General features: G+C 39.3%; 1 protein-coding gene across 1 annotated transcript in view; it reads left to right on the forward strand.

The window, feature by feature from the left end:
* Positions 1-4,933: 4,933 nt before the first annotated feature.
* The window catches only part of SPATA6 (spermatogenesis associated 6), a 158,077-nt gene continuing 136,186 nt past the window's right edge, over positions 4,934-26,824 (forward strand). Inside the window, exon 1 of the mRNA XM_052636760.1 lies at positions 4,934-4,984. Within this exon, the coding sequence (XP_052492720.1) occupies positions 4,934-4,984 (51 nt within the window). The remainder of the gene's footprint in view (positions 4,985-26,824) is intronic.

Below are 26,824 nucleotides of genomic sequence, written 5' to 3' on the forward strand. Positions count from 1 at the left end.
ACAGGTTCTCCTAGAAAGGAACCCAGCTGATCCTTTGATTTTAGCACAGGAAGACCTGTGTCAGACTTCTGACCTACAGAACAGTAAGATAATAAACATGGATTGTTTTCAACCTCCAGGTTTGTAGTGATTTGTTATGGTGGCAATCGAAACACAATACAGTGCTTATCATCTCTGCAATAAAAAAAATCAATATCAGTGGCACAGAAAAACTATTCCAAATAGTACAAGTTTAACAGATTTGACAGATTAAACTTGTAAAAATAAAAATGTCTCTACAGATGCAATAACTAGCAAATATAATGAAAAGTAAGAAACTGGTTTCAATAGTAAAAAGAAAAAAAAACTATAATTAAACACCCAGGATTAAGTATACCTTTATGCAGAAAATTTGAAAACTCTAGCAAATAATATAGAAGATGAACTGAGAGAGAAACATTTTATGTTCTTAGATAGGATGATGCAATATTACAAAGATGTCAATTCCCCAAATTAGCCTATAAATTTAATGTATCATAATAAAAATTCCAGTTGAACTGTATGAGAAACTTAAGCTTACTCTAAAATAAAAAAAAAAAACAATAAAAGATCACAAAGTTAAATAAATTGAGAAAGATGGACAAAGAAACTTGCTAAATGGGATATTAAGCCTAGTAATAATGCAGTGTGATACTATTTCAAGAAAGACAAATAGAACACAAGAACAGAATAGGAATCTTTAAGACAGGACTTTGGGTAGTTAATGTATGATACAGGCAGTGCCACAAATCAATGAGATAAAACATAAAATGTTTAGAAGATATTGTTGGGAAATCTAGCTTATTCATTAGAGGAAACAAAACAAAACCTGGATCCTGGATTTCTATCCAAATATCATGAAATCTGTGGAAAACAAGAACTCATATACACTCTCAGCAGGAATATTAATTGATACAACAACTTTGGAAAATGGTGTGTCATTACTTATTAAAGTCCCACATGTACAAAACTTAAAACCCAGTCAATCCACTCCGCAGCATATATGCACTAGTAGACATGGCCTAGAAGGTCTACAACAACATTGTTGTTAACAGCTAAAAATGGAAACGGTACAGGTAACCATCAATGCTGCTGTTCAGTCTCTAAGTCACGTCTGACTCTTTGTGAACCCATGGACTGCAGCATGCCAGGCTTCCCTGTTCTTCACTATCTCTCCGAGTTTGCTTAAACTCACGTTCATTGAGTCGATGATGCCATCCAATCATCTCATCCTCTGTCATCCCCTTATCCTCCTGCCCTCAATCTTTCACAGCATCAGGGTCTTTTCTAATGAGTCAGCTCTTCACATCAGGTGGCCAAAGTATTGGAGCTTCAGCTTCATCATCAGTCCTTCCAATGAATATTCAGTGTTGATTTCCTTCAGGCTTGATCTCCCTGCCGTCCAAGGGGACTCTCAAGAGTCTTCTCCAGCACCACATTTTGAAAGCATCAATTCTTTGGTGCTCAGCCTTCTTTATGGTCCAACTCTCACATCCATACAGGAAAAAACAGAGTTTTGACTGTATGACCTTTGTCAGCAAAGTGATGTCCCTGCTTTGTAACATACTGTCTAGGTTTGTCATAGCTTTTCCTCTAACGAACAAGTGTCTTTTAATTTCATGGCTGCAGTCACCATCCACAGTGATTTTGGAGTTCAAGAAAATAAAATCTGTCACTGTTTCCTCTTTTCCCCCATCCATTTATCATGAAGTGATGAGACTGGGTACCATGATCTTAGTTTTCTGAATGTTGAATTTTAAGTCAGCTTTTTCACTCTCCTCTTTCACCTTCATCAAGGGGCTCTTTAAGTATAACTAAATCAATGTATATTCTTGTGTTATGTTGGACATATTTCACTGCCCAATAATGGAAAAAGCTTCCTGTTACACAGCATCAACACTGTGAGAATCCTACAGCGTAAGAGTGATAGAAGCAAGTCAGTTAATACATATAGTATTAATTATGTCTATATCACATCATTAACAGGAAAAAGTTAAATAATTTCTTGATTAGAAATACAATAATGAATTCGAAAGTATTTAGAAAAGCAAGGCAATTATTGTGACAAAGTCAGGATAGTGGTTACTTTTAGGGCAAGGAAGGCAATGAAATGTTTGGGACATGTCTAAGATGCTGGTAATGTTCTATTAAGCTGGATGTTAGTTGCACAGGTATTGCTTTATTGTTATTATTGTTTAAGATGAAATTGGTTTATATACTTCTGTATGTATAATGTATTTCACACTAAGTTCAATTCAGTTCAGTCACTCAGTCGTGTCCAATTCTTTGCAACCCCATGGACTGCAGCATGCCAGGCTTCCCTGTCCATCACCAACTCCCGGAGCTTACTCAAACTCTTGTCCATCGAGTTGGTGATACCATCCAACCATCTCATCCTCTGTCGTCCCCCTCTCCTCCTGCCTTCAGTCTTTCCCAGCATCAGGATCTTTTCAAATGAGTCAGTTCTTCATGTCAGGTGGCCAAAGTATTGGAGTTTCAGCTTCAGCATCAGTCCTTCCAATGAATATTCAGGGCTGATTTCCTTTAAGATGGACTGGTTGGATCTCTTTGGAGTCCAAAGGACTCTCAAGAGTCTTCTCCAACACCACAGTTCAAAAGAATCAATTCTTCAGCACTCAGCTTTCTTTATAATCCAACTCTCACATCCATACATGACTACTGGAAAAACCATAGCCTTGATTAGATGTACCTTTGTTGGTAAAGTAATGTTTCTGCTTTTTATATGCTGTCTAGATTGGTCATAGCTTTTCTTCCAAGGAGTAAGCGTCTTTTAATTTCATGGCTGCAGTTGCCATCTGCAGTGATTTTGGAGCTCCCCAAAATAAAGTTTGTCACTGTTTCCACTGTTTCCCCATCTATTTGCCATGAAATGTTGGGCCCAGATGCCATGATCTTAGTTTTCTGAACATTGAGTTCCAAGCCAACATTTTTACTCTCCTCTTTCATTTTCATGAAGAGGCTCCTTAGTTCTTCTTCACTTTCTGCCATAAGGGTGGTGTCATCCGCATATCTGAGGTTATTGATACTTCTCCTGGCAATCTTGATTCCAGCTTGTGCTTCATCCAGCCTGGCATTTCGCATGATGTACTCTGCATAAAAGTTAAATAAGCAGGGTGACAATATACAGCCTTGTTGTACTCCTTTCCGAATTTGGAAGCAGTCTGTTGTTCCATGTTCAGTTCTAACTGTTGCTTCTTGACCTGCATATAGATTTCTCAGGAGGCAGGGAAGGTGGTCTGGTATACCCATCTCTTTCAGAATTTTCCAGTTTGTTGTGATCCACACAGTCAAAGGCTATTGTGTGGTCAATAAAGCAAAAGTAGATGTTTTTCTGGAACTCTCTTGCTTTTTCAATGATCCAGTGATCTCAAGAAAATTAGAAATACCAAGAGACCATTTCATGCAAAGATGAGCACAATAAAGGGCAGAAATGGTGTGGACCTAACAGAAGCAGAAGATAAGAAGAGGTGGCAAGAATACACAGAAGAAATATACAAAAAAGATCTTCATGACCCAGATAAGCATGATGAGTAATCATTCACCTAGGGCCAGACATCCTGGAATGTGAAGTCAAGTGGGCCTTAGGAATCATCATTTCAAACAAAGCTAGTGAAGGTGATGGAATTCCCATTGAGCTATTTCAAACCCTAAAAGATGATGCTATGAAAGTGCTGCATTCAATATGCCAGCAAATCTGGAAAACTCAGCAGTGGCCACAGGACTGGAAAAGGTCAGTTTTCATTTCAAGCCCCAAAAAAGTCAATGCCAAAGAATGTACTCATGAGGCAATTGCACTCATCTCACATGCTAGTGAAGTAATTCTCAAAATTCTCCAAGCCAGGTTTCAACAGTATGTGAACCATGAACTTCCAGTTGTTCAAGCTGGACTTAGAAAAGAGAGGAACCAGAGATTAAATTTCACCCTAAACATGGTTTTAAAATTATTGATTTGAGCAAAATTTTAGATTCGTTTAATCTTTGACAGTCTTTGGCTCAGGTGCTTCACAACTAGATTTATAGGCACTACATTGACAGTTCAATTTAAAACAATAAACACTGTTGGCACTTCATAGATAGTTCAGTTTTAAACAATTTAAAACAATATACTCTGGGATGCATACACAGTTATTAGACACGAATCCTGAAGGGAAGGTGGATGCAGTAACCAAAAAGTCACAGAATAGGAGATTAGGAATAGATAGGTGATTTGACGGACAGCCCTCTTCTCAGGGAGGAACCAGAGTTTTACAGGACAGCTCTTGAGGTCCAGTCTTGGTTATAGCTTCGAATTGAACAAGGATCTTCTCCAACCCTGTTTTCTCATGCTGGCTTTGAAAACTATATCGTGAAATTCAAATAAGAAAACGAAAAACCATTATTATTCTTTATAGTTGGAGATGCCACTAGCACAAGTTGCCACTGCCACGCTAGAACTCAGGGCTCTCGAGTCCACCTCCCTGCCCTGCACACTGTCCTATTAATAGAGCTATTCTCCTCCTCCTCTGGATTTGGGCTCATAGTTTGACGTCACAGACGAACTGCCCCGCCCACCCTGCCTCTTCGGCGGCCCCGCCTCCTCGTGCGGCCCCTCCTCTCCCGGCGTTCGCCAAGCCCCTCCCCCAGGCGCTCGTACTCGAGAGGCGGCTCCGGCGCGTTCCCGCCGGGCTTCTCTTCCGGCCCCGCCCCTCCCGGCTGCTATGACAACGAGTCCGCGCCCCGCGCACCGCTGCTGCTCGGGCGGGACCCAGGCTGGACCGCGGGCCCCGGCCTGGGGGCCACAGCCGTCACCGCCGCCGCCACCTCGTCTCCTCCCCGTCCCCGCCCCGCCCTGCGTCTCCTCGCCTCCCTCGGGTCCGCGGCCGGGGTCTGTCCCCGCCGCCCCAACCCCGCCCGGATGCCGAAGGTGAAGGCGCTGCAATGCGCCCTGGCGCTGGAGATCCGCTCTGTGAGTACTGGTCGCGCCCCGCACCGCCGCTGCCCGGGTGTCGTGAGCCTCGGGAATTTACTTGGACGCCGCCTCCTTCACTTCCGAGATCCCCGGTTCACCTAGAAACTTCCTCCACCCTCCTAGTCAATCCTGTGGAGCCCTGACCCCGTGTCACTTGGGTCTTCCTCAGCCTCAAAAATCATGAATGCCCTCCCACTCCAGCCACACAGAGGTCTGATCCCCACCCCTCAGCTCCCCTAACTTCCTGTCAGCTTCCAGTTCGAGTTTCTTCAAACTCTAAACCACTTTTGAAAGTCCTGCTCTCCTCGTGCGTAACTTTCCAATGGATTGGGGTAGGGGTAGGGGTTTCTTTTTAAAATTCCTCTTCTCTGCTCCTGTTCTCTTCGTGAGAGATTATTACAGACCTGAGTTCTCCCCAGTCTTAGGGGCGGGGACTGGGGGATGGATTTCTTCTCAAATCAGTGCTGGTGGACTCCTTCGGACTGTTTAGCAAGCTTCTGATTAGTGAAGGGGCCTTTCTTCTAAAATCTCCAAAGTAGAATCCCAGCACTCCACAACCGAAGTGTGTCATCACTGCGCGCAGCAGCTTGCCATCTCCCCCCGCCCCGCCAGCCCAGGGCCACCCCTCAGAAACCATTTCAGGTTCCTGCAGTCCCCAAACTCTCAATGTTGAGAGGGATCCCCGATCCTTCCCTTCACTCCAAGAAAGGCACCAACGTTAAGAGGAAACTACTCATTCTCTCAACTTGCTGGAAACGACCCTCAACCCTACGGAAGAGATGCCAAATAGGGTCCTGTCCCCGACCTTGCTGTGGAAATCCAGCTGAGGCAGAGAACTCCCGTGTCCTTCCTCAAGAGAAGGGCCCTGGACCTCTCCAAGCTGTGAGCAAACACCATCCCTCTGAACAATCTCATAGGACCTTCCAAGGGGTTTTCATCTCCTTCCTCCTCATTCTTTACAGAGCCCTCCGTTCTCCTCTTAAGACGAAAGTCCCAGCTTCTTTCTTCTAGAGGAAATCCACCCAAAAGTCTTTCCATACCTCTGGTTTAGGCCTGTAAGCAGTTTGGAAACACAATTCCTCGTCCTTCAGTCCTTTTTTTTTTTTTTTTTCGTTTTCAACTTCTTTAAGTCCTTTCATTTCTCAGCTCTTTCATCTCCCAGCAAAACTGTGTGTGTGTGTGGGTGGGTGGGTGTATGGGTGTGTGGTGTGTTTTAATACTTTACATAGCCAGTTACTCCCCTGGATGCTGCACCAAGCAGCCCTCCCGACTTCCTTCCTGCACACCCTGCAGTCAAGGCTCCCTGCCCCCCAACCTCTCTGAAAGCATCCCTGCTTTGGTGTCTGTCCTTCCTCACATTACAGTGAGGCCAGTGAGGCACAGCCTCTGAAACCTCCAGGGAAATCACAAGACTGTTTACATCTTTTGCTGGGTCTTAAAGAAAGGAAGGCTGGGTAGGGCTGAGTGTGAGGCAGGGGTGAAGAACAAAGTTTCTGGTTCCCTTGTTTTATGTTTAAGGCTGCAGAGATTTTATTCCTTGCAATGTCAGAAACTCTGTAGTTTTGGTTTCAGATGCTTTTTTAATCCCACAGCTGCCAGAGTTTGGCAGCCTTTTTGTAAAGGAGGATTCATTTCGCAAAAGAATACACTAAGCTTTCTGAACCGCTTGGCAGTTAGTAAAACTCTGGAGTTCTGCCTCTCTAGACTTTGTTACTGGCTGCTTCGTCCTCTGCTGACCAATGGAGTTTAGCAGCCTGCCCAGAGCAGCTGCCTGATGGGCTGGCTGTTGCATCCCTTCCTTGACTAATCCAGTCTTGCTTAGAGGAAGTAGCAGTGCTTTGTGGTAACTGACTACTGCCTGAAGGGGTTGGAGAGAGAAAAGTTATGTCACTAGCCTTTCTCTACGGTATTATCAGAGGGAAAGTGAATGACTATACAGTGGAACTTTGTTGTTCATCGTGGCCTAAGAAATTATGCATGTGGAAGCACTCCTGGTTTTTTTTCAACAAACATTTGAATCAAGAATTTTACAGTTCTAAGAAATCTTAACTTTCATTGGATTATTATTTTTTTTTTTTACAGATGAGAAAGTAGCATGACTATTTTTAGGGACAGATCTGCAGCAACAGGTTAAGATTTCTGACCAGCAAAAGCCCCATTAAATTACTCTGATGCTCAGAAGGAGCAAATAAATAAATAAATAAAAATAAAAACTGTTAATAATCATATAGGTTAAACAAGCTTGCTTTGACTTTGATTGAATAGAGGAATTATATGAGCAAAGATATTTTTAACCTCTTTTCAATTTCATTTTTTTTTTCAATTCAACTCTTTACATTTATAGGTTAAAAGTCAAAACTGGATAAAATGATACATTCTGAGAAGTCTCACTTCCAGCCCTATTCAAACATATCCTCCATCTATTTTCATCTGCTATAAGAAACCATTTTTATTGATTCTTCTAGTATTTCCTTTTGTAATATAATCTCAATAGATACACACACACACAGTACACTGCCCCTTCCCATATATTTTTTACTTTCCTTCCTTTCCTTCATGATAGATAGCATATCACATAAGCTACTCTGCACTTTGCTTTTATACTTTCTATAATGTATCCTGAAGATCACTCAAGATCTAAAAAAGTTGACATCTTCTTTTCCCCCTCAATTTTTTAGTGACATTTTTCAAACATACAGAGTTGTTGAGAGAATAGTACAATGAATAACTACATCCCATGACCTGTGTTCATTAGTTTGATATATCCGTACACTTGTATATGTATAATAAATTTTTTTTGCTAAAATATGACAGAATTGTTGCTATGAGACTCCTAGATACTTTAGTATATGTGTTCTAAAAATAAAGACATTGTTCTACATAACCTCAATACTATTATCACACCTGTGATGATTATCGATGCTTTCTTAGTATCTACTCCATTTTCAGGTTTTCCTCATTGTCACAGAAATGACTTGTTTAGTTTGCTTTTCCAAAGCAGGATCCAATCAAAGTTTACATGTTTCATTTGGTTGTTAGACCATTTTAGTTCAGTATAAAGCAGTTCTACTTTTTCATTTCCACAATGTCTTTTCTTTTGTGGATTTAGATAAATTCATACACTTTTGTATAACCGTTATTCAGATCAGGGTTTAGAACTCTTTGCAGCACCCCAGTAAATTCCTTTTAAGCCCTGCACAAAGGGACCACTTACTCTGATTTCTGTCACTCACTACAGATTAGCTTGCCAGTACTTGAGCTTCATATAAAATGAGCTATATAGTGTATAATATTTTCTGTGGGCTTCTCTTGCTCATTATATTTTTGAGACTCATCCATGTCGCTGTGCTTATCAGTAGTTATTCCTTTATACTGTGTAGTAGCTATCATGTGGTTATATGGTTATATATATATGGTTCATACCAGATTTCTACCATATGGTTCATACCAGATTTTGTTGCACACCACAGCATGTTTATGCCTTCTCTTTATTGTTAATTATTTGGGTTGTTAGCAGGTTGTGACTGTCTTGGATAAAGCTACCTGGCACTAGTAGAGCTACTAGACTTTCCTGAAAAAGTCTTTTTATGCACATTGTGTTAAGGAGACCAGACTCGGATACAGAATATCCCATGTTATTGTCTGATTTTTTTTTCCCATTCTAATGACATTTAATTTGCTCTTCTAAACTGGAGATTAGGTGTTTAATTTCTACTTGCTTATGGAAAATGTGGCACTTCATTTTCCCTCCCCTTTCCATGTTTATTTTTTGTTGCAGTCTTGCATTTGTGGCAGTCTCATCTTTGATACTATGATCACATGAGAGCAAAAATGAGTAAACAGGAAAGGTTTTGGTGTATAACACAATATTTTGAGTTGCTCAACAGAACCAAGATTTGAGAGAAAATATATTGCTGGGAAAGAAAGTGTGACTTTTCTCATGGAATCTTGGGAGAATGATATAATATGCCAAGTAACTCAATTTTAAAGAGCAGCCAAAAATTATATTTCCTATCACTTACACTTTTGATATTTGAAACAAATGTGATATAAAAAAAGTATATTTCCTGCTGCTTCTCTCTACCTTCTTCTTATTCAGTAGTGCAGTTTCCATGAGATTTTTTTTTTTTTTAGGAATATAGACAGAAGAAATTGGAGGTATAAGAGTAAGGCCCAATGCCTGGGCAGTAAAACCAGCCAATTTGCTTTACCCGAATAGTGTCAGTTTGGGGTTAGTCAATATTATATAACTCCCATTTTTTCTTCTCTATATTACCTCACCTTGTTACCTCACTCAAATTATTGATAGCATTGAAGCAAAGAGATCTAGGTCCTTTTCTGTCACTATTCATCTGATCGTCTGTGATGGTTATCTGGTTTCCTTACTCAGTTATGCTGCAGTTGGTATTTCCCGGGAATACAGACTTTTTAAAACTTTGCCTATAAAGTACTTCAGACTTACAGAAAAAGAAAATCTAAATACTGTAATCTTTCCCCACTCTGATTTAATAAATGCTCATTTTACATTTCCTGAAGATTTTTGTTTTTAAGAAAATGTTACAGATCTAGTTTAAGGCCCTTTTGCACTTCATTCTGAGTCCAGTTTTCCTCCCTCCCTTCCTAAAAGTAATGTAATCAATATCCTGAAGTTGGACTGTATTCTTTTCATTCAGGTTTTTTTTACAGTTGCTACATATTTGTGTATGCCTACATAGTCTGTATCCTGTTGCTCTGTTTTAAAATCTTACACAAATGGTATAATACTGTAGGTTGTTGTTCAGTCGCCAAGTTGTGTCCGACTCTTTGCGACCCCATAGACTGCAGGAAATACTGTAGGTATCCTTCTGCAAACCTGTTTTCCCACTTCACTGTTTCTAAAATTTGTCGCCAAGTGTTGATTTTTGCAAATCTAGTTCATTTCCTTGATTGTTACATTTTGTTGTTGTTGTTATTGTTTAGTTGCTAAGTCACACCTGACGTTTCTGTGATTCCATGGACTGTAGCCCACTAGGCTCCTCTCTCCATGGGATTTCCCAGGCAAGAATACTAGAATGGATTGCCATTTCCTTCTCCAGGGGATCTTCCCAACCCAGGGATAGAACTGGCATCTCCTGCATTGGCAGGCAGATTCTTTACCACTGAACTACCTAGGAAGCCCTGATTGTTGCATAATGCTGTATGTTCGCATGAGAGATTTAATTCTTACTCCCCTATTGATGGACTTTTAACTACCGGTGTTACTCTTTTTGAATATTACAAATGGCATTGCAGTGAGAATATTCATACATATCTTGGTGTCCATGAATCTGTTGTTCTCAAGGGCTGGTACTGTGCCCTAGGGATCATTCTAAGAAATTTGTTAGGCTACCTTTGTTTGTCAGAATGGTTGCAGTGTGTGTGTGTGTATGTGGAGGGGGGTGTTTATTGGTGTTAATTGTCTGGTATTCTGCATGACTTGAATATTGCCTTGAATATATATCTATACATATATATGAAAGCCTGTTTATGATTAGAGATTAAGAATCTAACTCTGTTTTATGTATAAAGACAGACCTTTTGTGTGTGTGTGTGGAAAAGTTTTAAGTACAGTGACTTTTCCAGTGATGCAATCACCATGTAAAGTGAGGAAAGAGTGTACTTTGTTTTGTTTGGAACTCTGTTAAGAGTTTACTTTTTCAGAAAATCATAGCATCACTGGCAGCGCTGCTTAAATTGAATTGATAGGGAACAACAGACTGGTTCCAAATAAGAAAAGGAATATGTCAAGGCTGTATATTGTCACCCTGCTTATTTAACTTATATGCAGAGTACATCATGAGAAACTCTGGGCTGGAGGAAGCACAAGCTGGAATCAAGATTGCTGGGAGAAATATCAGTAACCTCAGATAAGCAGATGACGCCACTCTTATGGCAGAAAGTGAAGAAGAACTAAAGAGCCTCCTGATGAAAGTGAAAGAGGAGAGTGAAAAAGGTGGCTTAAAGCTCAACATTCAGAAAACTTAAGATCACGGCATCCAGTCCCATCACTTCATGGCAAACAGATGGGGAAACAGTGGAAACAGTGGCTGACTTTATTTTGGGGGGCTCCAAAATCACTGCAGATGGTGATTGCAGCCATGAAATTAAAAGACGGTTACTCCTTGGAAGGAAAGTTATGACCAACCTAGATAGCATGTTAAAAAGCAGAGACATTACTTTGCCAACAAAGGTCCGTCTAGTCAAGGCTATGGTTTTTCCTGTGGTAATGTATGGATGTGAGAGTTGGACTATAAAGAAAGCTGAGTACTGAAGGATTGATGCTTTTGAACTGTGGTGTTGGAGAAGACTCTTCAGAGTCCCTTGGACTGCAAGGAGATCCAACCAGTCCATTCTGAAGGAGATCAGTCCTGGGTGTTCATTGGAAGGACTGATGTTGAAGCTGAAATTTCAGTACTTTGGCCACCTGATGGGAAGAGCTGACTCATTTGAAAAGACCCTGATGCTGGGAAAGATTGAGGGCAGGAGGAGATGGGGACGATAGAGGATGAGATGGTTGGATGGCATCACTGACTCGATAGACATGGGTTTGGGTGGACTCCAGGAATTGGTGATGGACAGGGAGGCCTGGCATGCTGTGGTTCATGGGTTTGCAAAGAGTCGGACACGACTGAGCAACTGAACTGAACTGACACCTACCATTCAGCGTTTGAAACTGACCAGTTGATGCTGATTCTGTGAATAGGTGCAAAGAGTGTATCTTCAAGCCTAGTCCTGTCTCAGCATTTACACATAGAAATATGTAATTATTTCTGTATTTTTTTCAGTTTTGACATTGGTTTATTTTTTCAGTTACAGATATAGGTAAACTGCAAAGTGTTAGTTGTAAAAGCAGGATTTTGGATCTTAGAGACACCCAGTGCTCTAGGGTATAGATTTAGAAATGAAACTATTGAGTCTTAGGGAATTGTGTTAGTTTCGTAGGGCTTCTATGACAAATCACCATATAACTTATTGGTTATATGTAATGTAAATTTCAGAGATCTTCCAGTTGAAACTAATTTTTTCACTTTGTTTTTGCTTATGTAAATGCTGTTTGTTTTCATTTTCTTTGTTCTTTTTGTTGTTGTTGCTGATAAAGAATGCCACTGAGTGTTTTTTATGGAACTGTAGCATATATTTCGGAGAAGGCGATGGCACCCCACTCTAATACTCTTGCCTAGAAAATCCCATGGATGGAGGAGCCTGGTGGGCTGCAGTCCATGGGGTCGCAAAGAGTCGGACACGACTGAGCGACTTCACTTTCACTTTTCACTTTCATGCATTGGAGAAGGAAATGGCAACCCACTCCAGTGTTCTTGCTTGGAGAATCCCAGGGACAGGGGAGCCTGGTGGGCTGCTGTCTATGGGGTCGCACAGAGTTGGACACGACTGAAGTGACTTAGCAGCAGCAGCAGCAGCAGCATATATTTAGATAGTGTACGTATACAAAGTGTATAATTACCACCCAGATGGATAGTTGGAATATTATTAGCACTCCAGGTTGCTTCCTTATGCTCCATTCCTTCCGGCTACTCCGCCTCCCCTCTTCTCTTCCCAGAGGTAACCACTATCTTAACTTCTATCTCAATGTATTTTGAACTTGTAATGTCAATTTCTCTGTCTGTCTCTCTCCCTCCTTTCACTCCCTGTCTCCTTCCACTTTTTCCTGTGACTTCTTTGTGAGAATTCATCCATGTTGTCATGTGAAGCAATAATTCTTTATCCTTTCTATTGTCTCTTCCCCAACTTTATTGATATATAATTGACACATAGCATTATATGTGTTTAAAGTGTACAGTATGTTGATTTATGTTTATAAATTGCAAAATGATTGCTACCAAAATGTTAGCTACTATCTCCATCCTGTCACATAGTTGACATTCTTTTTTGAGTTGAGAACAGTTAAGATTTACTTTCTTAGCAACATTCAAGTACACAGTACAGTAATATTAATTATAATGACCATGCTATTTACATTAGCTACTTGTTAATCTTATAACTAGAAGTTTACACCCATTGACCACTATCTCCCCATTTCCCCCACCTCTTCAACCCTCGGTAAACACCACTCTACTCTCTGTTTCTCTGAGTTGATCTTTTTAGGTTTTACATATAAGTGATATCTTACAGTGTTTGTTTTTTTATTTCATTTAGCATAATACCTTCAAGGTCCATCCAGTTTGTCACAAATGACAGGATTTCATTTTTTCTGTTGGCTGAATGGTATTGCTACATGTATATCCCGTGTTCTTTGTCCATTCATCCAGTTATCCATTGACAGACACTTCGGTTGCCTTCTTATCTTGGGTGTTGTGAGTAATGCTGTTGTGAACATGAGAGTGCAGATATGAGATCTTGATTTCAGTTCCTTTGGGTAAACATCCAAAATTAGGATTGTTGGATCCTATATAGTCATTCTATTTTGGGTTATTTGAGGAACCTCCATACTGTTTTCCATAGTGGCTATGTGCAATTTGCATTCCCACAAGCAGTGTCTTTACGATTCCCTTTTCTTTAGATCCTCACCAACACTTGTTATAGCATGTCTTCTTCATGATAGTTCTTCTGACATGTGTGAAGTGATATCTAGTTGTAGCTTTGATTTGCATTTCCCTGATGATTTGCGATGTTGAATATCTTTTCATGTACCTGTTGGCTGTTTAATCCCTTATGATTATACAGTCAGTTCAGTCACTGAGTCATGTCCAACTCTTTCTGACCCCATGGACTGCTGCACGCCAAGCTTCCCTGTCTATCACCAACTCCTGGATTTTATTTAAACTCATGTCCATTGAATCAGTGATCCCGTCCAATCATCTCATTCTCTTTAGTCCCCTTCTCGTCCCACCTTCAATCTTTCCCAGCATCAGGGTCTTTTTCAAAGAGTCAGGTCTTCACATCAGGTGGCCAAAATATTGGAGTTTCAACTATAGCGTCCGTCCTTCCAATGAATATTCAGGATTTATTTCCTTTAGGATGGACTGGTGGGATCTCCTTGCAGTGCAAGGGACTCTCAAGAATCTTCTCCAACACCACAGTTCAAAAGCATCAATTCTTAGGTGCTCAGCTTTCTTTATAGTCCAACTCTCACATCCATGCATGACTACTGGAAAAACCATAGCTTTGACTAAATGGACCTTTGTTGCCAAAGTGATGTCTCTGTTTTTTAATATGCTGTCTAGGTTGGTCATAGCTTTTCTTCCAAGGAGGAAGCATCTTTTAAATTCATGGCTGCAGTTGCCATCTGCAGTGATTTTGGAGCACAAGAAAATAAAGTCTGTCACTGTTTCCATTGTTTCCCCATCTATTTGCCATGAAGTGATAGGACCAGATGCCGTGATCTTAGTTCTCTGAATGTTGAGCTTTAAGCCACATTTTTCACTCTCCTCTTTCACTTTCATCAAGAGGCTCTTTAATTCTTTTTCACTTTCTTCCATAAGGGTGGTGTCATCTGCATGTCTGAGGTTATTGATATTTCTCCTGGCAATCTTGATTCCAGCTTGTGTTTCTTCTAGCCCAACATTTCCCATGATGTACTCCACATAGAAGTTAAAGAAGCAGAGTAACAATATATATCCTTGACGTACTCCTTTCTCAATTTGGAACCAGTCTGTTGTTCCATGTCCAGTTCTAACTGTTGCTTCTTAATCTGCATACAGATTTCTTAGGAGGCAGGTCAGGTGGTCTGGTATTCCACTCTCCTGAAGAATTTTCCACAGTTTGTTGTGAACCACACAGTCAAAGGCTTTGGCGTAACCACACAGTCAAAGGCTTTGGCGTAGTCAATAAAGCAGAAGTAGGTGTTTTTCTGGAACTCTGTTGCTTTTCTGAAGATCCAACGGATGTTGGCAATTTGATCTTTGGTTCCTCTGCCTTTCCTAATCTAGCTTGAACATCTGGACGTTCTCTTTTCACCTACTGTTGAAGCCTGGCTTGGAGAATTTTGAGCATTTCTTTGCTAGTGTGTGAGATGAGTGCAGTTGTGCAGTAGTTTGAGAATTTTTTGGAATTGCCCTTCTTTGGGATTGGAATAAAAACTGCCCTTTTCAAGTCCCCTGGCCACTGTTGAGTTTTCCAAATTTGCTGGCATAGTGAGTGCAGCACTTTCACAGCATCATCTTTCAGGATTTGAAATAGCTCAGCTGGAATTTCATCACCGCCACTGGCTTTTTGGCAGTGATGCTTCCTAAAGCCCACTTCACTTAACATTCAAGGATGTCTGGCTCTAGGTGAGTGATCATGCCATTATGGTTATCTGGGTCATGAAGATCCTTTTTGTATAGTTCTTCTGTGTATTCTTGCCACCTCCTCTTAATATCTTCTGCTTCTGTTAGGTCCATACCATTTCTGTCCTTTATCGAGCCCATCTTTGCATGAAATGTTCCCTCGTTATCTCTGATTTTCTTGAAGAGATCTCTAGTCTTTCCCATTCTATTGTTTTCCTCTATTTTTTTGCAGTAATCACTGAGGAAGGCTTTCTTATCTCTCCTTGCTGTTCTTTGTAACTCTGCATTCAAATAGGTGTATCTTTTGTTTTCTCCTTTGCCTTTGATTTCTCTTCTTTTTACAGCTATTTGTAAGGCCTCCTCAGACAACCATTTTGCCTTTTTGCATTTCTTTTTCTTGGGGATGGTCTTGATCACTACCTCCTGTATAAAGTAACGAACCTTTGTCCATAGTTCTTCAGGCACTCTATCAGATCTAATCTCTTGAATCTCTTTGTCACTTCCATTGTATAATCATAAGGGATTTGATTTAGGTCATACCTGAATGGTCTAGCGGTTTTCCCTACTTTCTTCAATTAAGTCTGAATTCAGCTATAAGAAGTTCATGATCTGAGCCACAGTCACCTCTCAGTCTTGTTTATGCTGACTGTATAGAGCTTTTCCACCTTTGGCTGCGAAGAATATAATCAATCTGATTTCGCTGTTGACCATCTGATGATGTCCATATGTAGAGCCTTCTCTTGTGTTGTTGGAAGATGGTGTTTGCTATGATCAGTGTGTCGTCTTGGTGAAGCTCTATTAGCCTTTGCCCTGCTTCATTCTGTACTCCAAGGCCAAATTTGCCTGTTACGCCAGGTGTTTCTTGACTTCCTACTTTAGCATTCCAGTCCCCTATAATGAAAAGGATATCTTTTTCAGGGTGTTAGTTCTAAAAGGTCTTGTAGGTCTTCATAGAACCGTTCAACTTCAGCTTCTTCAGCATTACTGGTTGGGGCATAGACTTGGATTACTGTGATATTAAATGGTTTATCTTGGAAACGAACAGAGATCATTCTGTCATTTTTGAGATTGCATCCAAGTACTCCATTTCAAGATTGCTGGGAGAAATATCAATAACCTCAGATGTGCAGATGACACCACCTTTATGGCAGAAAGTGAAGAGGAACTGAAAAGCCTCTTGATGAAAGTAAAAGAGGAGAGTGAAAAAGTTGGCTTAAAGCTCAACATTCAGAAAACTAAGATCATGGCATCCAGTCCCATCACTTCATGGGAAATAGATGGGGAAACAGTGGAAACAGTGCCAGACTTTATTTTGGGGGGCTCCACAATCACTGCAGATGGTGACTGCAGCCATGAAATTAAAAGACGCTTACTCCTTGGAAGGAAAGTTATGACCAACCTAGATAGCATATTCAAAAGCAGAGACATTACTTTGCCAACTAAGATCCATCTAGTCAAGGCTATGGTTTTTCCAGTAGTCATGTATGGATGTGAGAGTTGGACTGTGAAGAAGGCTGAGCACCGAAGAATTGATGCTTTTGAACTGTGGTGCTGGAGAAGACTCTTGAGAGTCCCTTGGACTGCAGGGGATCCAACCAGTCCATTCTAAAGGGGATCAGTCCTTGGTGTTCTTTGGAAAGACTGATGCTGAAGCTGAAACTCCAAAACTTTGGCCACCTCATGTGAAGAGTTGACTCATTGGGAAAGACTCTGATGCTGGGAGGGATTGGGGGCAGGAGGAGAAGGCGAGGATAGAGGATGAGGTGGCTGAATGGCATCACTGACTCGATGGCCATGAGTTTGAGTAAACTCTGGGAGTTGATGATGGACAGGGAGGCTTGCCATGCTGCAATTCATGGGGTCGCAGAGTCGGACATGACTGAGTGACTGAACTGAACTGAACTGAACTGAGCATGGCCGTGCCCATCAGAACAAGACTCAGTTTCTCCCTTAGTCAGTGTCTCCTATCAAGAAGCTTCTTTAAGCCTCTTATCCGTCTCCATCAGAGGGCAGGCAGAATGAAAACTACAATCACAGAAAACTAACCAATCTGGTCACATGGACCAGCAGCCTTGTCTAACTCAATGATTATACAGTGGAAGTGACAAATAAATTCACAGAGATTAGAGCTGATAGAGTAGTTGATGAAATATGGACAGTTCAGTCGTGTCCGACTCTTTGCGACCCCCTGGACTGTAGCCCACCAGGCTCTTCCATCCATGGGATTCTCCAGGCAAGCTACTGGAGTGGGTTGCTATTTCCTTCTCCAGGGGATCTTCCTGACCCAGGGATCAAACCCAAGTCTCCTGCATTAGAGGCAGACGCTTTAACCTCTGAGCCACCAGGGAAGCCCTAGATCTGATAGAGTACCTGACGAAATATGGACAGAGGTTCATGACATTGTACAGGAGACAGTGATCAAGACTATTCCCAAGAAAAAGAAATGCAGAAAGGCATAATAGTTGTCTAGGGAAGCCTTACAAATAGCTTAGAAAAGAAGAGAAGCTAAAGGCAAAGGAGAAAAGGAAAGATATACCCGTCTGAATGCAGTGTTCCAAAGAGTAGTAAGAAGATATAAGAAAGCCTTCCTCAGTGATCAGTGCAAATAAATAGAGAAAAACAATAGAATGGGAAAGACTAGAGATCTCCTAAAAAAAATTAAGAGATACCAAGGGAATATTTCATGCAAAGATGGACACAGTATAGGACAGAATTGGTACAGACCTATCAGAAGCAGAAGATGTTAAGAAGAGGTCCAAGAATACACTGAAGAGCTGTACAAAAAAGATCTTAATGACCCAAATAACCACAGTGGTGTGATCACTCACCTAGAGCCAGACATCCTGTAATGCGAAGTCAAGTGGACCTTAGGAACCATCACTACCAGCAAAACTAGTGGAAGTGAGGGGAATTCCAGTTGAGTTATTTCAAATCCTAAAAAATGATGCTGTGAAAGTGCTTCACTCAGTATGCCAGCAAATTTGGAAAACTCAGCAGTGGCCACAGGACTGGAAAAAGTCAGTTTTCATTCCCATCCCAAAGAAGTCAATGCCCAAGAATGCTCAAGCTATTGTATAACTGCACTCATCTCACACAATAGTGAAGTAATGCTCAAAATTCTCCAAGCGAGGCTTCAATAGTACATGAACTGTGAAGCTGGGTTTAGGAAAGACAAGGGAACCAGAGATCAAATTGCCAACATCCATTGCATCATGGAAAAAGGAAGAGAGCTCCAGATGCTCAAACTACTGCACAACTGAACTCATCTCACACAATAGCAAAGTAATGCTCAAAATTCTCTAAGGAGGCTTCAATAGTACATGACCTATGAAGCTGGATTCAGAAAAGACAAGGGAACCAAAGATCAAATTGCCAACATCCATTGCATCATACAAAAAGCAAGAGAGTTCCAGAAAAGACATCTACTGCATTGTTGACTACACCAAAGCCTTTGTGCGAGTCACAACAAACTGGAAAATTCTTCAAGAGAGGGGAATACCAGATCATCTTACCTGCCTCCTGGGAAATTTGTATGCAGGTCAAGAAGTAACAGTTAGAACCGGACATAGAGTAATGGACTGGTTCCAAATAGGGAGAGGAGTACATCAAGGCTGTATATTGTCACCCTGCTTTTTTAACTTATATGCAGAGTACATTTTGCAAAATGCCAGGCTGATTGAAGTAGAAGCTGGAATCAAGATTACAGGGAGAAATATCTGTAACTTCAGATATGCAGATGACACCACCCTCATGGCAGAAAGCAAATAAGAACTAAAGAGCTTCTTGATGAAAATGAAAGAGGAGAGTGAAAAAGTTGGCTTAAAACTCAACATTCAGAAAACTAAGATCATGACATCCTCTCCCATCACTTCATGGCAAATAGATGGGTAAACAATGGAAACAGTGAGATACTTTATTTTCTTGGGCTCCAAAATCATTGCAGATGGTGACTACATCATGAAATTAAAGGATGCTTGCTCCTTGGTAGAAAAGCTATGACCAACCTAGACAGCATATTAAAAAGCAGAGACATTACTTTGGCGGCAAAGGTCCATCTAGTCAAAGCTATGATTTTTTCAGTAGTCATGTATAGGTGTGAGAGTTGGACTGTAAAGAAAGCTGAGTGCCTAAGAATTGATGCTTTTGAACTTGGTGTTGGAGAAGACTCTTGCAAGAGTCTTGGACTGCAAGGAGATCAAACCAGTCCATTCTGAAGGAAATCAGTCGTGGATATTCATTGGAAGGATTGATGCTGAAGCTGAAGCTCTAATACTTTGGCCACCTGATGCGAAGAACTGACTCATTGGAAAAGACCCTGATAGTGGGAAAGATTGAAGGTGGGAGGAGAAGGGGACAACAGAGGATGAGAATGTTGGATGGCATCACTGATTTGATGGACATGAGTTTGAGCAAGCTCCAGGAGTTGATGATAGTCAGGGAAGCCTGGCGTGCTGCAGTCCATTGGATCGCAAAGAGTTGGACATGACTGCGACTGAGTTAGTGAACTGAACTGAACTGAACTTGGAAAACTGTTCCTTTTCTCTATGTCATTTCTATTGTTGATGACATTTTCATTTTTTTCCAATTTTGTAATATTAGGACTTGGGCTCCTATGAACATTTCTGTACATGTCCTTGCATATTTTGAATTCAGCAACATTGCTGAAATCTCATATAAGTTATTTGGATTTTCTATGTGGAAAATCATGTTTACAGATAAAGTCAGTTTTGACTTCTGTACAATCTTTTTTCTTTTTCTTACTTATGTCTTGACTAGTACAGTGTTAAGTAGTGGGAATAACAGTACATATACTTGTCATTTTATTTCAGTTATGCTGAAGTCACCAGTATTAGATTGAATCTTACAAAAATGCTGTCAGTGGACTTGTTTTTGACTTTAAAAAGCAATGACAATTTCATATATTTCAACCTAATATAATATTAGATGTAGGATTTTATTAAGTTAAGAAAGTTACCTTCTATTCCTAATTGTTTTTTTCCACACTGTTTGGGTTATGTGATATGGAATCTTAGGTCCCTAGCAGGGATTGAGCCAGGGACCTTAGAAGTGAGAGTGTAGAGTCCTAACCACTGGACTACCACGGAATTCCCCATAATTTAAAAAATATTCTGAGCTTGAATTATACTGAATGGTTTTCCCTAAGTCTAGTGTTGTGTTGTTCAGTTGCTCAGTTGTGTCCAACTCTTTGACACCCCATGGATTGTAGCCTACCAAGCTCCTCTGTCCATGGGATTTTTTTTTAATGGCAAAAATACTGGAATTGTTTGCCATTTCCTCCTCCAGGAAAATACTGAATATTTTATAATTTTTATAAAATTTATTTTATACTATTTACTTTGGCTTATGAGCTATTTTAAGAGTTTGTTTAAATTTCAAGATATATAGGATTTATATGTGTCTTTTTCTTCCTTCCTTTCCCTCTCTCCCCAATCTCCATGCATGCACACACACATATACATACATTCTGTCTTTTATTGTGGTATTTTTTAAAAGTCATTCATTTATTTAATTGTTTCTGGCTCTGCTGGTCTTCATTGTTGTGCGCAGGCTTTCTCTAGTGATTAGTGGGAGCTACTCTCCAGTTGTGGTACACAGGCTTCTCATTTTGGTGGCTTCTCTTGTTGCAGAGACTTCAGTAGTTGCTGCATACGGGCTCTAGAGCACTGGCTCAGTAGTTGTGGTTCATGGGTTTAGTTGCCCTGCCCCATGTGGGGTCTTCCCAGACCAGGAACTGAACCTGTGTCCCCTGCCTTGGGAGGCAGATTCTTAACCACTGGACCAATGGCAAAATCCTAATATGTTTTAATTTAATTGCATTGTGAGTATTGAATGAGATTTGGGTAATACTGATTGTTTCTGTTGCAATTTCCAGTGTATTGTTTTCTAATTATTATGTGTATATTTATAAATAATCCAATTATTGCAAATGTTCCATATTTACTTGAAAATGATATATTAATTTATTTGCTGGATGTAGGGTTCTATCTGCCATTATCAGCCCATTTATTTTCTCTGAAATATCTTTAAGTCTATATTAAATTTTTTGTCTGCATATAACCAGTACCAGACTGTAATGGAGGTAATAAAATCTTCAGTCTTGATATTAAACTCTTCACTATGATAATGTATTTTCACTTTATCCTTGATGCATTCTAGTACACTATGATGTTTAGAATTATATATTCATTTCCATTCTGTTTTGCACTGGGTTTGTACTTTGATCTGAGAATTTATAGGTTTCTGCTGTTCTGGGAAATTCTTAGCTTTTATATCTATCAATATTGTTTCTATGCTGTTCTCTCTTTTCTGCTGACAGTACAATTAGACATATATTGGAACTTTTATATTCTCTTAAGTATTTTTTGGTATAATATTTATTTTTATATCTTCTTGTTTTGAGATAATTTTGTAGTATTATTTTCTTATTAACTTAAAATTTTAAATCTTCTCTATTAAGATTTTTAACTTCATTGACTACATATTCTAGGATTTTTCATTTAGTGTCTCTTTTTAAACATATGCCAAATAATTACATTTTTACCTATTTTGATTTCATAATTTTTGTTTTTTATGGAATTTTCTCCCCTTATTAGATGAAAGATTCTAAATACTTAACATTATTTTCAGGTTGTGTAAATTTCTTTAATTTTCTTTCATATTCTCTCAGTAATGTTTGTAGTTTTCAGAATACATGTCTTACACATGTTTTGTTAAATTTGTACCTAAGTAGTACATGTCTTAGATTTTAATGATATTATAAATGGTGTTAAATTTTCTAAAACATTGTTTCTAATATATAGAAATAAAATTGATTTTTTGCATATTGAACTTATATCCTTTTATGGTTATTGAGACTTGTTTTATGGCTCATATCATCTGTCTTATTGCATGCTTTCATGTGTACTTGTAAAAAACTGTATATCCTTCTGTTGTATAGAGTATTACGTAAATGTCAGTTAGGTCAAATTACTTGAATGCTGTTGTCTATGTCTTCTATACCCTTTATGATTTTTTTCTTATTATCGGTTACTGGGAAGTGTCAAAATTCAGTTATATAATTTTTTTCTTCATTACTTTGACATTGTATTATTTCAGTTCAGTTCAGTCGCTCAGTTGTGTCCGACTGTTTGCGACCCCATGAATTCCAGCATGCCAGGCCTCCCTGTCCATCACCAACTCCCGGAGTTCACTCAGATTCATGTCCATCGAGTCAGTGATGCCATCCAGCCATCTCATCCTCGGTCGTCTCCTTCTCCTCCTGCCCCCAATCCCTCCCAGCATCAGAGTCTTTTCCAATGAGTCAACTCTTCGCATGAGGTGGCCAAAGTACTGGAGTTTGAGCTTTAGCATCATTCCTTCCAAAGAAATCCCAGGACTGATCTCCTTCAGAATGGACTGGTTGGATCTCCTTGCAGTCCAAGGGACTCTCAAGAGTCTTCTCCAGCACCACAGTTCAAAAGCATCAATTCTTCGGTGCTCAGCCTTCTTCACAGTCCAACTCTCACATCCATACATGACCACAGGAAAAACCATAGCCTTGACTGGAGGGACCTTAGTCAGCAAAGTAATGTCTCTGTTTTTGAATATGCTATCTAGGTTGGTCATAACTTTTCTTCCAAGGAGCAAGCATCTTTTAATGTCATGGCTGCAGTCACCATCTGCAGTGACTTTGGAGCCCCCCAAAATAAAGTCTGGCACTGTTTCCACTGTTTCCCCATCTAGTTCCCATGAAGTGATGGAACCAGATGCCATGTACATACAATTTAATTTTCTATATCTTTTCATAAATCAAAATTTTAATTTATATGAAGTGTTCCACTTTAACCTTGGTAATCTTTCTCTGAAGTCTACTTTATATCATATTAAAATGGCTACCCTAGCTTTCTTATGATTAGTGAATGTATGGTATATCTTTTTCTATAATTTTAGTTTAATCCTCAATCTTTTAAAAATTTGAGAAATAATTCACATATCATAAAATCCACAATTTTAAAGTATACAGTTCAGTAAATTTTCATGTATTCATGAGGTTGTACAATAATCACTACTAGTTCCAGAACATTTTCATTACCTCATAAAGAAATTTCATAATTTCATCTCCCTCTCCCCCAACCCCTGGCTACCACTAAGCTAATTTCTAGATCTATGGATTTGCCTATAATGAACATTTTTATAAGTGGAATTATATAATATGTGGACTTCTGTGTCTGACTTCTTTCACTTAGCATAATGTTTTTAATATTCATCCATGTCATAGTATATATCAGTATCTTATAAGTGCTTTATTCCTTTTTATGACCAAATCATATTCTATTGTATGGATATACCACATTTAGCTTATCCATCAGTTGGTTGACATTTGGGTTGTATCCATGTTTTGGCTATTACGAATAATGCTGTTATAGTCTTGTACATATTATTGTGTGGACGTATGTTTTCATTACTCCTGGGTGTATACCTAGAAAGTTGCTGGTTCTTGTGGTGACTGTTTTCTTTTCTTGAGAAACTACAAAAATTTTACCACAGTGACTACACCATTTTACTTTTCCATCAGCACAGTATAAGGGTTCCAACTTTTTGACACCCTCCCTGATACTTGTGTTGTCCATCTTTTTATTTATAGCCATCCTAGTGAGTATGAAGAAAAATCTCATTGTGATTTTGATTTATATTTCCTTAGTGACTAATGATGTTGAACATGTTTTCATGTGCTTTTTGCCATTTGTTAATCTTCTTTAGAGAGATGCCAGTTGGTTTTTCCGTCATGTATTTTGGGGTTGTTAAGTACATATATCTTTATGTTGTTGTGTCTTCTTAAAGTTTAATTATTGCCTGTGTTTTTAATTGTTATGTCATTTATAATGCGTAGGTTATTTTTTCCACTCTTTTACTTATCAACCCATTTGTGTCTTTGAATTTAAAGTGAGTCTCTTGCTTTCAACACATGGTTGTATTGTAATTTCTTTTAACGTATTTTGTAAAAATTTAATTTATTTTTTGGCTGTGCTAGGTCTTTTCTGCTGTATAGCTTTTCTCTAGCTGTGGTGAGCAGGCGCGTCTCTCTAGTTGTGGTACATGGCGTTTGCTGCAGTGGCTTCCCTTATTGCAGAGCACAGGCTCTAGCGTGTGTGGACGTCAGTCGTTGCAGCATGTGGGCAAAGTGGTTGTGGCTCCTTAGCGCACAGGCTAGTACTTGTGGCACGTGGACTTAGTTGCCCCATGGCACGTGGAATCTTCTCAGACCAGGGGTCAAACCCATGTCTCCTGCTTTGGGTTCTTTACCACTGAGCCACCAGGGAAACCTGGATTATAGTTTTTAGTCCATTTTGCTAAACTCTACCTTTTGACTAGAGTGTTTAGTCAGTTTACCTTTAATGTAAGATAAGGTAGGCTTTACCTTTGTCATTTTGCTGTTTGTTTTCTGTCTTTTCTGTATTCATGCCTTTTTTGTTTCTCTCTTTCTACATTAGGGACTTCTTTTGTGTTAACTATTATCTAGTGTGCCATTTTAATTCCCTTGTTTCTATTACTGTATTTTCTGAGTTATTTTCTTAGTGGTTGTTCTGGGGTTCACAGTTAATATTTTAATTTTTAACAATATAGTATGGATTAATGCCAATTTAATTTGAATAATGCATAAAACCTTTGCTTTTATTTAGTTTGTTCCCTCTCCTCTTCTTTATAATTTCATTATCATGCAGATAACATCTTTATACCTATACACTCTTCAACATAATTTAGTAATTGTTGCTTTATTCAATTTTATTTTAGGTAAGAATGGGTAAATGAGAGAAAAATACAATTATATTGTCCTAGGTTTACCTGTGTAGTTCCCTTCCTGGTGTTTAGTTTTTCCTGTACGTTTCAGCTGGTGTCCTTTCATTTTAATTTGAAGGATTTTCTTTAGTGATTCTTGTAGGGAAGTTCTCATGATAAATTATCTTTTTGTTTAATTTCCCATCTTTTGTGAAGGAGAATATCCTGGATATTGGACTATCGAATGCCTTCTTTTAGTACTTTGCATGCGTCATTCCACCTTCTTCTGCTTCATGCTTCTCATGGGAAACCAGCTGTTATTACTGCTGAGGTTTTCTAGTACCTACTGAAACATTTTCCCTTTGCTTCTTTCAAGATTTTTCATCTTTGCCTTTGGAAAGTCTGATTATGATGTGTGTGATTGGAGTGATTGGAGTTTGCTGGATTGAATAAATAGATTGTTTTTCTTTAAATTTCGGAAGTTTCCACCCATTATTTCAGCAGCTGTTCTTTCTGGCTATTTGTCCTCTATTTTAGGGGTCCCACTATATCTATGTTCCTGTGCCTTATGGTTTCCCACAGGTCTCAGAGACTATTCATTTTTCTTTTCTCTTTCTGTACCTCAGGCTGGATAATCTCAATTGACTACTTTTCAGGTTCATTTATTCTTTCTTCTGCCAGCCTATATCTGCTCTTGACATTCTCTAGTGAATTTTTCATTTATTATGTATTTTCAAACTCTAAAATTTCTATTTTTTAAAGTAATTTCTAGCTATCTATTGATATTCCTTATTTGATGAGACATCATTGCCACACTGCCATACTTTTCTTTACATCTTGAGGTAAGGTTTTCATTAGTCCTTTGTGCATATTTATAACAGATGATTTAAAGCTTTTGTTTAGTAAGCCAAATTTCTGGGCTTCCTCAAGGACACTTTCTGTTGACTGCCTTCATGTATAGGTCATTCTCTTGTTTCTTTACATGTCATAAATTTTGTTGAAAACTAGACAGTTTAAATATAATGTGGAACTGTGTTAATAAGACTCCCTGTATTTCTCAGAGTTTATTAATTTTTGCCATTGTTGTTGCTTTTTGTTTGTTTAGTTACTTTCCTGAGCTAAAGTCTGTATTCTGTAAAATCTGTGTTCTTTGTTGAGTGTTGTCATTGAAGTCCCTGCTTAGTTAGCTTTATGGCCCTTTAATAACAGGATTTATACTTCCTTAAATGCCTTGAACCAGTAAGTCCCCCAGCCTTTGCTCAGTATCTCTGTTGCATGTTGGGACATGCTTTCTCTGCCCTGCATGTGGTTTTCAGTTCTTTCTTAGTCTTCACTTTCAACATTTCAAAGCCTCAGATCAGTCAGAGGTGAGAGATTAGGGTTTCCTTAGGTAATTTCCAGATGCATACACATCCCCACACATGTGTGTGATCTTTCAATTGCCAAGAATATCATAGCTTGTCAGAGACACCCTGCCTAGCACATACACGCACAGGGACACACAGACACACAGACAAGACACACATACACTCACACAAACACACAGTTATCCAGCTTTGCCTTTTAAATGTTTTGATCACTTATTTTTTTGCTCCAATTTCAAGTATCCATGATGTTAAATAATAGCTGTTTATTGTTCTTGACAGATGCCTTGCAGGTAAAGGATGTTTGTGGTAACCAAGTTCTGATTCAGATTAAATAAAGAGAAGCCCTGTGAATGGAGGTTTCCAGAATACTGTCCGACAGGTCAAATAATGACAGTTTTTTAGGCATGGGCCTTTGGGGTAGCTTTAAATCTGCTTTCCTACAATGACAG

The sequence above is a fragment of the Budorcas taxicolor genome, chromosome 3 (genome assembly GCF_023091745.1).
Source record: "Budorcas taxicolor isolate Tak-1 chromosome 3, Takin1.1, whole genome shotgun sequence".
NCBI lineage: Eukaryota > Metazoa > Chordata > Mammalia > Artiodactyla > Bovidae > Budorcas > Budorcas taxicolor.